This window comes from Vipera ursinii (genome assembly GCF_947247035.1).
Source record: "Vipera ursinii genome assembly, chromosome: Z".
Classification (NCBI taxonomy): domain Eukaryota; kingdom Metazoa; phylum Chordata; class Lepidosauria; order Squamata; family Viperidae; genus Vipera; species Vipera ursinii.
In genome coordinates this window covers 2,260,201-2,273,715 of record NC_139517.1, presented here as the reverse complement: position 1 = coordinate 2,273,715, position 13,515 = coordinate 2,260,201, and the positions used below count along the sequence as shown (strand labels likewise).

Here is a 13,515-nt window from a genome sequence, read left to right as displayed (position 1 = left end):
GAGTGTGTGTGTGTGTGTGTGTGTGTGTGTGTGTGTGTTTGTGTGTGTAGAGAGAGAGAGAGAGAGAGAGAGACAGGTAGGTAGAGAGATAGAGATAATAGATATGGACAGAGAGATAGAGAGATATAACTAGATAATAGCAATAGACATACAGAGAGAGAGAGACAGATAGATAGATGATAGAGAGATAGATATAGAGAAATAGAGAGAGACAGAGAGACATACCCATATATGTATATATCTATATGCTTATATCTATCTATATCTATCTATATCTATCTATCTATCTATCTATCTATCTATCTATCTATCTATCTATCTATCTATCTTATATCTATCTATATCTATATCTATATCTATACTATATCTATATCTATATCTATATCTATATCTATCTATCTATCTATCTATCTATCTATCTATCTATCTATCTATCTATCTATCTATCTATCTATCTATCCAGTGCTTTTTTTGTAAAAGTAAAAGGTGCCGGAACTCACACACGTCATACAACCCACCTTGCCTACCCTACAAGGTTCCATCCAAAAAAGGTGCCGGAACTCCGTTCTGAGCGTTCTATGAGGAAAAAAGCCCTGTATTTATCTATCTACACACACACACACACACACACACACACACACACACACACACACACATAAAGTGACAAACGAGCAGCTCTCTCACCCTGGCTTCAGGTCAGGGGGCGTAGGGATGGGTTTGGTGAAGCCGTCACGACCGATCAGCCAGTAAGTATCTTCCATGCCTTTCCCCTGAAGAGGAAGCCAGAGGCATCAAATCGAGGTAAAGCTCAACATCATTAGGCTGTTGTTTATACTGTTTAATTGTCTGAGTTGGTAGTTCCTTAATTGGAACTATGGTGTTTATAGCTGGGTTGTTGGTTTAGTGTCAAACATGGTGTCAACAACCTAAGCAAGGAACCTCCAAGCATTTCCACCAGCACTAATAGTGCAAATAACTAGTGCATAAACAGAGAACAAATGTTTTTTTTTCCTTCTAGCATTGATCATGTTACATGGTTGGGTAATGAAATGTCTGCATGCAAACAAATCAAGCTCAGAAAGCATCAAGAACCATCCCATTTTCCTCCTCCTCCTCCTCCTCCTCCTCCTCCCACTCCACAAACCACACCCTCTTCTAGCACTGACGACGTTACCTAGTTGGGTCATGAGACGTCTGCAATAAAACGACCAACCTCAGAGAGCCCCAAAGACATCTTAGCTGCTTTTTGTGTGTGTTTTGGTCTGATACACGATGTGTTTATTTGCAGCTTTCCATCTCTTTCTTTTTCTCCCTCTCTCTGCCTGCGATGTTGCTTAATATACTACCTTTCGAATGCCATTTTGATACCTTCAGTTCGGTTTTTCCTCGTAAATCGAGCTTGTAGCCTTCTTTGAGGGCATGCAGGATCTCGACCGTGCGCAGGTTGACGTGGATTCGATAAGCTGCAAAAATAATGCACACCAACACGCACTTGGAAACACCGGGTTTAAAAGCACACCAAAACTCAACCTAGACAGGGGTTTAGCAAAAGACAATCGCCAGGGGTGGCGCGAGGAGGGTCAGAAAAGTTGAGAGGGTGGCGGCAACGTACGTTAGAAGAAGCAGGGCTTAGATTGTGTAGTATCAACCATCTCGTTGTCTCTTTTGGCACTCTCCTACAGTCTTTCCTTGTTTGGTTCGAACAAACAGACTCACCCGTGTAGAGTTCAAACTAGCTACTTCATTGCTCTCTGACTCTAGTACAGGAATCTCCTCAGAATGGCAAGTTTTGCCTAGGAAAAACTAGATCCGTGGTGGCGAACCTATGGCACGGGTGCCACAGGTGGCACGCAGAGCCCCAGTCCTAGGCCTTCGGCTGGGTTTTATAAAACCTTTTCGCTTTAGGCCTCCACCGCCGTGTGCAAAAAAAAAAAGAAGGTTCAATCAATCAATCAATCAATCAATCAATTTCAACTTCTCACGGGAAAAGAAAGGTTTCGCCAAGTTGGAATTGATTGATTGAACTTTTTAGTCCCACCCAGTCTGCCATTACCACCACAGCCACGCCTGCCCAATGGGCCACGCCCACCCAATGGGCCATGCCAACCCAATGGGCCATGCCCACCCAGCACCTGACGATACCTAAGTGGGTTTTGGGTTGCAGTTTGGGCACTCGATCTCTAAAAGGTTCGCCATCACTGAACTAGATAAAGGCATTCAGGAAGGGTCAGGCCTAGGCCTTCTGTGTTTACTTAAAGAGTCCAGACTAATTCCCTGCTTGATCGTCTCCTCCTGACTGGCTCGCCAACACTCCTGGAGGGGAAGCAAAGAACATGACAATCTGCAACTCTCTGCAGACAAAGATGCTGCGTTTGCAATAGTGGCGAGTATCTGTATCTCGGGTGGAGGATGAGGGTGGAAGTTTGTTCTCCAAGCTTGTGGTTGGTTTCCGTATGTTTTGTTACCAGGTGTTGTGATTCATGCCAGCCTGTGATCCCGGCAGCTGAGTCTGGGGAATCAGAGGGGGAGGAGCAGGAGGAAGGGCCTGGGGAGCCATCAGAGTCAGAAGAAGGCTCCGATGAGCTACAGGACTTACAAAATGAGGAAGAACCTGGCCCCTCCACTCATGATCAAGCTGAGAGCCAGCTGTGCTGGGAGGCTGAGTCGGACTCGGAGGAAGCACAGCTGGAAGACATCAGAGACACTCATAAACGCAGACAGGTCACACGAGTAGGTCAGAGGGAGGCAATGGGGCGGCTCCAGGGGAGAAGGAGAAAGCAGTGAGAAGCCACACCTTGTGGGCTGCGTAACAAAAAGAGGATGTGTGGGCAGGGCTGGTTGCTGGAGGCAACCGTTTGCAAAGAACTTCAGTGTTAAGAGATGGTGGTCTGTTTATTTTGCCTGTGAGTTATTTCTTCTTTGTCTCATGCTCCATTTTGGTTTTTGGATAAGGTCTCTGTTGGAAAAGGGTTCTGTTGCTTTTGTTTTTCCTGGGAGAATTATCAGGTCTGTAACACAGATAAAAGGGGCTTATTTTTCCAGTCTACTGTTAAAAGAGGGGTTGTCCTTGTGAAGTGACAAGGACGTACGTAGGCTGGGACAGAAAACCAGGCTAGGCAACAGCTTCAATGGTGTTTATGGCGGATGTCTATGCTCTTCTATTTATAAGGGCTTCAGTTGTGGGAGTGTCAAGTGAGGGTCTTGTGATGAGTCATCCGAGAGAGGGGATGATAGGCCTTGGGATGGGGAGGTTACTTCAGGTCAGGTTCCTTGGAGGGTGTGAATTATCAATGGGTCAGGGGTGAGTCATCAGTGACAGCAGTGGTGGGATTCACCCGGTTCGCACCGATTCGGCGGAACTGGTAGTTAATCTTTTGTTGCCCAGGCCCAGAACAGACTTCTGGAAGCAGCTTCCACACAGAGAATCGGTGGTTCACCTATTTGAATCCCACCACCGCGTGAGAGGCTGGTGATGCGTCTTGTGATGGGGAGATTAGAGCAGGTTAGGTGAACTGCTGGTGGGAGTGGGGGATTGCGCGGGATGGGGTTGAGGCATGGTGCTGTCTCCAGTTGGCTGTGCGGTTGATTTGGATTCTGAGGGGTTTGTAGGCTGGCTGTAGATCAAAGAAATTGTGTTGTCCAAGGCAGAAGGTTACAACTGGATTTGCAAAACTCGTTCCCCCGTGTTCCCTAGGTGGGTTTTCCCCTCTGGACACTCAGCCGTTCAATCGGCGAGCTCCTTCCAAGCCAAGGATGCGTTACTCACGAAGGCCGGTGGACTCCATCCGCGAGGCAGTGTTGACCGTGTCCCCAAAGAGACAGTAGCGTGGCATAGTCAGTCCCACCACACCAGCCACACAGGGCCCTGACAAGGACATCAGACAAAATCAGTTCTTTAAATTTCAGGAGCGGGTTTCAACTGCTTTTTGGTACCCGTCTTATTTTTAAGGAAGGGAAAGGCAGAGGGCCACCAAAAGGGGGCCGTTCCTCAGCCTTGCCGCAACATTCCTGATGACCTTACCGGAGTGCAAGCCGATGCGTATCCGGACAGGTACTTCTGGCATATGGCGCATCTTGAAAGTGCCAACGGCACTGAGGATGTCGAGGGACATGTTGGCGATTTCACCTGCGTGTCGGTTCCCATTCCGTTTCGGCAGCCCAGAAGCCACCATGTAGGCGTCACCAATGGTCTCCACCTGTCAGTCAGAACAGGAGCAGTGAAAAGAGCCAAAAGGTCTTGAACAAGGAGACTTGGCTTAGCCAAGCATTCGTAGTCAAAATCATGTGGCAGAGGCAGAGTTAAGACACATTTTGGCATTTAGTGCAAAAATCAGGGGTAAAGTACTGACTCTTGGAAACGGCATTAGTAACTTCGCAACCTCATTTATCAATGAGCTGAAGGCAGAGTCTCTTTGACTATTTAATAATTTCTTCCTGAGTTTGTTGTAGCCAGAACAGAGCTACTCTTTATGACCTAATCTCCAAACGAATTCTTCTCTTAACAAGAGTTGAAAGGGACTTTGCAGGTCTTCTAGTCCAACCCCCAAAGAGACCCTATACCATTTCAGACAAATGGTTGCCCAAACTCTTGCTAAAAGCCTCCAGTGATGGAGCATTCACCGCTTCTGGAGGCAGGTTGTTCCACTGGTTAGTTGTTCTAACTGTCAGGTAGTTTCTCCTTAGTTCTAGGTTGCTTCTCTCCTTGGTTAGTTTCCATCCGTTGCTTCTTGTCCGGCCCTCAGGTGCCCTGGAGAACAGCTTGACTCCCTCTTCTTTGTAGAAGCCCCCTCAAATATTGAAGCATTACTATCATGTCACCCCTCGTCCTTCTCTTCATTAAGCTAGACCTACCCAGTTCCTGCAACCGTTCCTTGTATGTTTTAGCCTCCAGTCCCCTAATCATCTTTGTTGCTCTTCTCTGCACTCTTTTCCCTGTTGATAGTTTATATGTAATATTCCTCCCAGTTCTTGATCAATGTGCCCTAATCTCTTACGCTAGCAGAGATTGAATCTGAAAGAAGAGAGGTGTTTCAAACAAAAGCAACCTAGGCTGATATGCACCACAGCCCTTTTTTCCCCCTAAGGTCCTCCTACTTTGTAGAAATCTAGCTCCCCAGGCCTACATCTTCACTTCCAAGAACCATCGACTCGCCGAACAACCAACGGGCAGAGAATATGATCTTTGTATGATGGCACCAAACATCAACGCCACCCACGGTAGTATCCTGTTCCTCCCCATCCCTGCCTCCACCAAGCTATCACACGGCAATGGACAAGGACATACATTCAATTTCACAGCTATTCAGATTGTTGGACGAGCAGGGACAAAAACAGCCAGGGAAGTGATTGAAGCCTGGGAAAGTCAGTCAACATGAGTGCTAATTTAGCGCCGGCTTATCAAGTGTTTAGGAGGCGAGGGTGTGGCAGCACAAGGAAAGCAACCAATGACTTAACAGCCAGCCTTCAATGCCCCAATCAACAACACACAACAGGCACCATATAAACATCACACACAGATTATCCTAGAACACACAATCTGAGAAGTTCCCTGAAGATGGGATCCAGTATGAGTCCAAAAGCTCGGAATGCCTAAACCTCTGGTTCCCAGTGACCGACTCAGATTGGATCCTGCAACATTATCCTGGGACACGCAAATTCGCCTTCATTTGTAAGCTATCTTCCGCCCACCACAATGGTAACAAAGAAGACAGCTTTATCTTCACCTTATAAACGTCGTGGGAGCCAATGATGGCATCAAAGAGGGTGTACAGATCGTTGAGCAGGTCCACCACCTCAATGGGGTCACTCATGGCCGAGATGGTGGTGAAGCCCACAATGTCACTGAAATATAAGGTCACCTCTTCAAAATATTCGGGTTCCACTGGCGCACCCGTCTTCAGGGCCTCGGCCACAGAACTGGAGAGAGGACAAGTAGGAATTCAATGGATGGGGCCGATCAGCTTGAAAATGCCAAATAAATAATGCTGGGTAAATTTGCAAAAATATTGCAGTCTTGAAAATTGGGATTGCTCAACCTATTTCCTCCCAAATTTGTTTGAATAGAGGGATTCTTAGCCAGCAGATTAACTGCATCTTTCAATAGATTAAGTTAAGTTAAGTTAAGTTAAGTTAAGTTAAGTTAAGTTAAGTTAAGTTAAGTTAAGTTAAGTTAAGTTAAGTTAAGTTAAGTTAAGTTAAGTAGTTAAGTAGTTGTTAAGTTGTTAAGTTAGTTAAATTGTTAAGTGGTTTTGTTAAGTCGTTAAGTGGTTAAGTTGTTGTTAAGTTAAGTTGTTAAGTTGTTAAGTTAAGTTAAGTAGTTAAGTTGTTGTTAAGTTGTTAAGTTGTTGAGTTAGTTAAATTGTTAAGTGGTTTTGTTAAGTCATTAAGTTGTTGTTAAGTTAAGTTGTTAAGTTGTTAAGTTATTAAGTTAAATCAAGTTAAGTTAAGTTGTTAAATTAAGTAAATTAAGTTAAGTTAAAGATGGCAGGAAATCAATATCTGAATAACGGAATAAGTGAGGTAAAATGGACCTTAGAGGTCTTCTAGTCCAACCCGTTGTTCAAGCACGAGACTCCGTATCATTTCAGACAAGTGGTTGTCCGGTCTCTTCTTAAAAACCTCCAGTAATGGAGCACCCACAACTTCTGGAGGCAAATGCTTCTACTGGTTAATTGTTCTGTCAGGAAGTTTCTCCTTAGTTCTAGGTTGCTTCTCTCTGTGATTAGTTTCCATCCGTCGCTTCTTGTCCTGCCTTCAGGGGCTTTGGAGAATAGCTTGACTCCCTCTTCTTTGGGGCAGCCCCTGAGATACTGGAACCCTGCTATCATGTTCCCCCTTGCCCTTCTGTTCATTAAACTAGACACCCCCAATTCCAGCAACCGTTCCTTGTATGTTTTAGCCTCCAGACCCCTGATCCTCTTCGTTGCTATTCTCTGCACTCTTTCCAGAGTCTCAACATCTTTTTTTTGTATCGTGGCTTCTGTTTACATTCTGGTTCTGAGTGCCCCTTTATTGGAAACATCCCCCTGGCGTCTGAATCTCTTTCTACTTTAATTTTGGATTCTTCTTTCAGCAGGTGGTTGGTCTCAGTGACCTAAATGGAAGCTGGCAATTCCGGGGGTCTGTAAATCTCTAGGGTAGACATGTCAAACACAAGGCCCGGGGGCCAGATCCGGCCCGCGAAGTGGTTTCATGCGGCCCGCGAAGCCATCCAGGAAACAGTGAGGGAACGGCCCCCACTGCCTTGGCCCTGGCCCAGAGACCCTCCTTCCGCCAGAGACCCCCAGATCTGTCCCACTCCTGCCCAGGCCCCCCATAGGCACCCTTGATGCCAACGATGTAGAGCTGGCCACGCCCACCCAGTAGGCCATACGCACTCTAGCCACGCCCACCCAGTAGGCCACGCCCACCCAGGCCACACCCACCCGGCCCCCCGAGGGCAACCGCCATGCTGATGCGGCCCTCAATGAAATTGAGTTTGACACCGCTGGGCTCTCCCAGAACCGCTGCAGTCAGCCAGGACCTGGTCTCCACCTTCCCCACTTTTAAGGTCTTTCAGATTTTGTGAGACTCACGGGGGCAGCATCTGCGTTAACAACTTGTCAGTCTTCTGCTTCTCAACTTCCAGTTCTTCCGTCCTCTCCCGGATCAAGTCTTCCAAGTTGCTGGAATATTGCTCCAGCATGCGTAGCATGGAGTCGATGATGTTGGTCTTCCGGCCTTTGTTGATGCCCTTAAACTGTGGGAGAAGAACAGGAAGAGATCGAGAAGCCGAGTCTGTTTTTGACATCTCGGGATTAAATTATATGCGGACTGTCGGGGTTCCGACAGAGGAAACTCTTCAAAAGAACTCCGAGGCATTCTTGACCTTTGACACGTTACTATATTTTTATATATTAGAGGCAGGTTACAGAACAACAGAAGAACAGAGCCGGAAAGGGACCTTGGAGGTCTTCTAGTCCAACCCCCAGCTCAAGCAAGAGAACCTATACCATTTCAGACAAGTGACAGTCCAGCCTCCTCTTTAAAGCCTCCAGGGATGGAGGGCCCACGATTTCTGGAGGCAAGGAGTTCCACTGGTTAATTGTTCTCACTGTCAGGAAATTTCTCCTTAGTTCCAGGTTGCTTCTCTCCTTGATCAGTTTCCATCCGTTGCTTCTTGTCCTGCCTTCGGGGGCTTTGGAGAAGAGATTGACACCCCCCCTTCACTGTGGCAGTCCCTCCAATATCAAATATTTAATATTCAGTATATTTATTTAATATTTAAATATCTCTACATCTGTCCATATCTCTATCTATCTATCTATCTATCTATCTTTCTATCTGTCTGTCTGTCTGTCTGTCTGTCTGTCTGTCTGTCTGTCTGCCTGTCTGTCTGTCTATCTATCTTCCTACCTATCTATCCATCTATCCATCTATTATTGGTCTGTCTATCTCTATGATCTATCTATCACTATCTGTCTGTCTGTCTGTATCTATCTATCTAACTATCATCTATCTATGTCTATATCTATCTATCTCTATCTATCTTTCTATCTATCTATCTATGATCTATCTATCTATCTATCTATCTATCTATCTATCTATCTATCTATCTATCTATCTATCTATCTATCCATCTATCCATCCATCTATCTATCTATCTATCTATCTATCTATCTATCTATCTATCTATCTATCTATCTATCTATCATCTATCATCTTGTCTAGTTTAATGAAAAGGACTGGGGGAACCTAACAGCAGTCTTCCAACAGTTTAGGGACTGTCACAAGGAATGGGGGTGTCAACTTATTCTCCAAAGCACTTGAAGAAGGCAGGAGAAGAAGCAACGGATGGAAACTCATCAAGGAGAGAAGCAACCTGGAACTAAGGAGGAATTTCCCGACAGTGAGAACAATTAACCAGTGGAACAGGTTGCCACCAGATATTGTGGGTGCTCCATCCTTGGAGGCTCTTAAGAAGAGATTGGACGGCCACTTGTCAGAAACGGTACAGGGTCTCCTGCCTGAGCAGGGGGTTGGACTAGAAGACCTGCAAGGTCCCTTCCAACTCTGTTAGTCTGTATTCTGAGTCCTCTCCCTCTGGTCTGCTAGCCCCCATTCCTGGTCTCACATCACCTGATCAAAGACTTGATTGATGTTGGGTCTCCTTTCCGGCTGTTCGCACCAGCATTCCTTCATCAGCTGGATGCACTCTACCGGCGCCTGGTCAATGGAGACCGAGGGGCGGCAAAGAGGAGGGGGTCTCTCCACCCTCTTGATGATCTCTGCTTGGACAAAGACAAAACGCTCCAGGTGTTCTCGGCACAAATCCCATCATCCCCTGCATACCCCACCAAAGAAACAGCCCAACCCATGCTAGTGAGGGAAGAATCCAGAGAAAGAAATATTTTGGGGAATATTAAAAAGGCAGAATATTATATTTCCCCAAAGAATCTTAAAGGCAGAAACCAACTACCCCACCCACCCTCCCACCCACCCCCGAGTCTCTCTGCCCCAAAACAGGCACCGGGTCTGCAGAAATGCAGGTGTGATCATCTTGTCAGAAAGATTGGAGCCAGGAAGCTGGTGGGATTAGAAAGACAAAGATCCCTAGAATCAACAATCCCTCACACCAAAAAAATCCAACACAGGACAGAGTCATCAGCCCCAGCCCCAGGGAAGCAGGATATGACCTTTGGGACACAATAGGATTAACCCACCACCATCAGAATGCCAGAAAGTCACACTCAAGACTCAGGTCAAAAGTCCATACCACAGGTACAACTCCAAAGAAAAGCCCAAGGAGGTATAAAAACCCACCACTCCCTGTTACATGTGGTCACTTTTTTTCCCCAGAGCCATCTTTCTGTCTGGCTCTCCTCTTCAATAAACTCCAACCTTCTTTCTAAAGCAGCCTCCATTTTGATTATTCCCGGCTCGGACTGGACCCAGATGAAGATTTTTTCCTTCAACAATAGGAACTGTGAAGGAACATAATATTTCTATTTCAGGCAGTCCTGGAATTATGACTATAATTGGGACCAGAATTTAATAATTTAAATGATTAAAGATGCTGGCTGAAGGAGTCATGCAAGATTTTACGACCTTTTTTTTTTGGCCAGGGTTGTTTGAGTTGAATTGCTATGGTTGTTAAGTGAATCACATGGTCCTTAAGCAAAAATCCGGCTTCCCTCATTGACTGGGCTTGTCGGAAGCTGGCTGGGAAGGGTGATGACGTGATCCCAGGACATGGCAACGGTCAAAATACACAACGGTTGCCAAGTGCGCAAATTTGTGACCATGAGGATGCCGTGACGGTTGTAAGTGTGAACGCAGGGCGTAAGTCACTTTTTCCAGTGTTGTTGTGGGTTCAGATGTTTGCTAAATCAATTGTTGTAACTTGAGGACCACCTGTGCAATCAAAGGCCTCTTCGCCGAGGGTGATATAAATCAACATAGTTCGTTCTAATATTATACTTTTTTTTCTTAACTTGAATTATATCTCATTTTGGCCCATAGGAAGCCACTAGGTTTATAATTATAGTCATATCCAGGGCTTTTTTTCTCATAGAACGCTCAGAACGGAGTTCCGGCACCTTTTTTGGATAGAACCTTGTAGGGTAGGCAAGGCGGGTTGTATGACATGTGTGAGTTCCGGCACCTTTTTCTTTTACAAAAAAAGCACTGGTCGTATCCCTTCTAAAACAGGGGTCTTTAAACTTGGCAACTTTAAGACTGGCTGAGGAATTCTGGGAGTTGAAGTCCACAAGTCTTAAAGTTTCCAAGTTTGAAGACCCCTGTTCTAAAATGTTCATATATTTATTTATTTATTTATTTATTGATGGGATTTATATCCCGCCCTATCTCCCGAAGAACTCAGGGCGGCTAACAACAAAACATATAATAAGTACAGAAATTAAGATAAAGATAAAATTAAAATCATCTGTGCAATAAATTAAAATTAAAAACTAAAAATAAATTAAAAATTGTAAATATAATTAATTAAAATGCCTGTCAGTCCAGGTCAGCCTGGTGGAAAAGGAGTGTTTTGAGGCCGCAGCGAAAGGATTGGAGGTTTTGGGCTATCCGAAGCTCAGGGGGGAGCTGATTCCATAGGACTGGCGCTCCCACAGAGAAGGCCCTCCCCCTGGGGGTCGCCAGCCGACATTGCCTAGCTGACGGTACCTTGAGGAGGCCTTCTCTGTGTGAGCGTACTGGGCGATGGGAATTTACTTATACTTCCTCTGGGTCCAGTCCAAGCTGGGAATAATCAAAATGGAGACTGTTTTCAAAAGAAGGTTGCAGTTTATTGAAGAGGAGAGCCAGCCAGAAAGATGGCTCTGGGGGAAAAAAGGGATCACATATAAGAGGGAGTGGTGGGTTTTTATACTTCCTTGGGCTTTTCTTTGGAGTTGTTCCTGTGGTATGGACTTTTGACCTGGGTCTTAAGTGTGACTTTCTGGTATTCTGATGGTGGTGGGTTAATCCTATTGTGTCCCAAAGATCATATATACTTCATAGATATTTCCACGATGTGTCCTGTGTGACCCTTTGGTTGATCGTCTCAGCTCCTGCAATTATGCCGTGAGTTTATTTATTTAATAACTTGCATCCCACTTTATCCCTTTTGCCAAGAACTCAAGTCTGCAAACACACCCAATGCACCTCCCACCTCCTATTTTTTCCCAGAACAACAACTCTGTGAGGTGGGCTGGGCTAAGAGAGAGAGAGAGGGACTGGCCCAGCCTAAGGTGGGACTAGAACTCAGAGCCTCCTGGTGATTGGTTGAAAGTCACCCAGCCGACTCTCGTGCCTAAGGCGGGACTAGAATTCCCTGTCTTCTGGTGATTGGCCCAAGGTCACCCAGCTGACTTTCATCCCTAAGGCGGGACTAGAACTCCTGGTCTCCTGCTGATTGGCCCAAAGTCACCTTGCCACCTTTCACGCCTAAGGCAGAGCTAGAACTCCCGTCTCCTGGTGATTGGCCCAAAGTCACCCAGCTGACTTTCATCCCTAAGGCGGGACCAGAAGTCCCAGTCTCCTAGTGATTGGCCCAAAGTCATCCAGCTGATTCACCATGCCTAAGGCGGGACTAGAACTCCTGGTCTCCTGCTGATTGGTCCAAAGTCACCCTGCCACCTTTCATGCCTAAGGCAGAGCTAGAACTCCCGGTCTCCTGCTGATTGGCCCAAAGTCACCCAGCTTTTGTGCCTAAGGTGTGCTCATAGCTTACTTCTCTACGTGATCTTATATCTTAATAGGCGAAATGATTCTGGTATAACCGAGTTACCGGGAAGAAAAATGTCAATATTTGGCAGAGCACAAAGTTGGCACCCAAAGCACAGTCCCCTCCTGGCCTGGGACAAATGCAGAAGGACTATCCTTAACCAGGAACAAAGCCACAAAGCCAGAATGGCCAACGTTTGGTCTGGGTCCAAGCCTGCAGGTAGAGTTCCCACCTCTTTGAGGACCTGAGCGATGGGCCAGGGTCTTCTGACTCTGACCCCCAAACTCTGGACAGGAGAGGACGACCCACCACCGGCCTTCTCTTCCTCGCTCCCCTCTTAGTACCTTCGGGGCTCATCTCCAGCATGCAATAAGGCGCCGCGCGGCAGATGACTTCTTGAATGATGATGGAGATACTGTAAATGTCTCCCCTGAAGGTGCCTTTCCGTTCCAGCGCCGGGTTCCTCAACAATTCCGGCGCGGTCCAGAAACGGTCTGGTGAAATAAATCGGGGGTGGAGGGTGGGGTTGGGCTAGAAGACCTCCAAGGTCCCTTCCCGCTCTCTTAATCTATTCGTTATGTTCTAAATGCAAACCATCATAAATATGAACCGGAAACATTGCAGACTACAGGGACCATTTGAGTTATTTATTTATTTATTTATTTATTTATTTGTTTGTTTGTTTGTTTGTTTGTTTGTTTGTTTGTTTTATATACCGCCCTTCTCCCGGAGGACTCAGGGCGGTGTACAGAGCAATAAAGTAAGAATACAATAAAGCAATAAAGTGAGAAAATTTTAAAACCCAAATCCATCAGGCCAGGCCGGCTTGTTGGAATAGATAAGTTTTTAGATCACGCCGGAAGGAGCGAAGGTCGGGGGCCATCCGGATTTCAGCTGGTAAGCGGTTCCAAAGGATTGGCGCACCCACCGAGAATGCTCTCCCCCTGGGGGTCACCAGCCGACATTCTCTGACCGGTGGCACCCTGAGGAGGCCCTCTCTGTGGAAGCGCACAGGACGGAGGGATGTTGACGCTGGCAGTAGGTGCTCCCGTAGGTAATCCGGACCCACGTCATGTAGGGCTTTGTATGTCATCACCAGCACCTTGAATTTCACTCGGAAGGCAACTGGAAGCCAGTGCAGCTCACGGAGCAGAGGTGTAATATGGGAGTATCGGGAAACCCCCAAAAGCACTCGTGCAGCTGCACTCTGCACCAGCTGAAGCTTCCGAGTGGTTCTCAAGGGCAGCCCCATGTAAAGAGCGTTGCAGTAGTCAAGACGAGAGGTCACAAGTGCATGGGTGACTGTA

The 13,515-nt window shown here is 46.4% G+C and overlaps 1 protein-coding gene across 1 annotated transcript in view; it reads right to left on the bottom strand.

Moving 5' to 3' along the window:
* Window positions 1-680: 680 nt before the first annotated feature.
* The window catches only part of GUCY2D (guanylate cyclase 2D, retinal), a gene marked incomplete at both ends in the record, with an annotated part of 33,750 nt that continues 20,915 nt past the window's right edge, over window positions 681-13,515 (bottom strand). Inside the window, 8 exons of the mRNA XM_083378748.1 lie at window positions 681-770; window positions 1,369-1,463; window positions 3,767-3,865; window positions 4,022-4,196; window positions 5,724-5,916; window positions 7,575-7,738; window positions 9,118-9,266; window positions 12,553-12,702. Of these exons, the coding sequence (XP_083234874.1) occupies window positions 681-770; window positions 1,369-1,463; window positions 3,767-3,865; window positions 4,022-4,196; window positions 5,724-5,916; window positions 7,575-7,738; window positions 9,118-9,266; window positions 12,553-12,702 (1,115 nt within the window). The remainder of the gene's footprint in view (window positions 771-1,368; window positions 1,464-3,766; window positions 3,866-4,021; window positions 4,197-5,723; window positions 5,917-7,574; window positions 7,739-9,117; window positions 9,267-12,552; window positions 12,703-13,515) is intronic.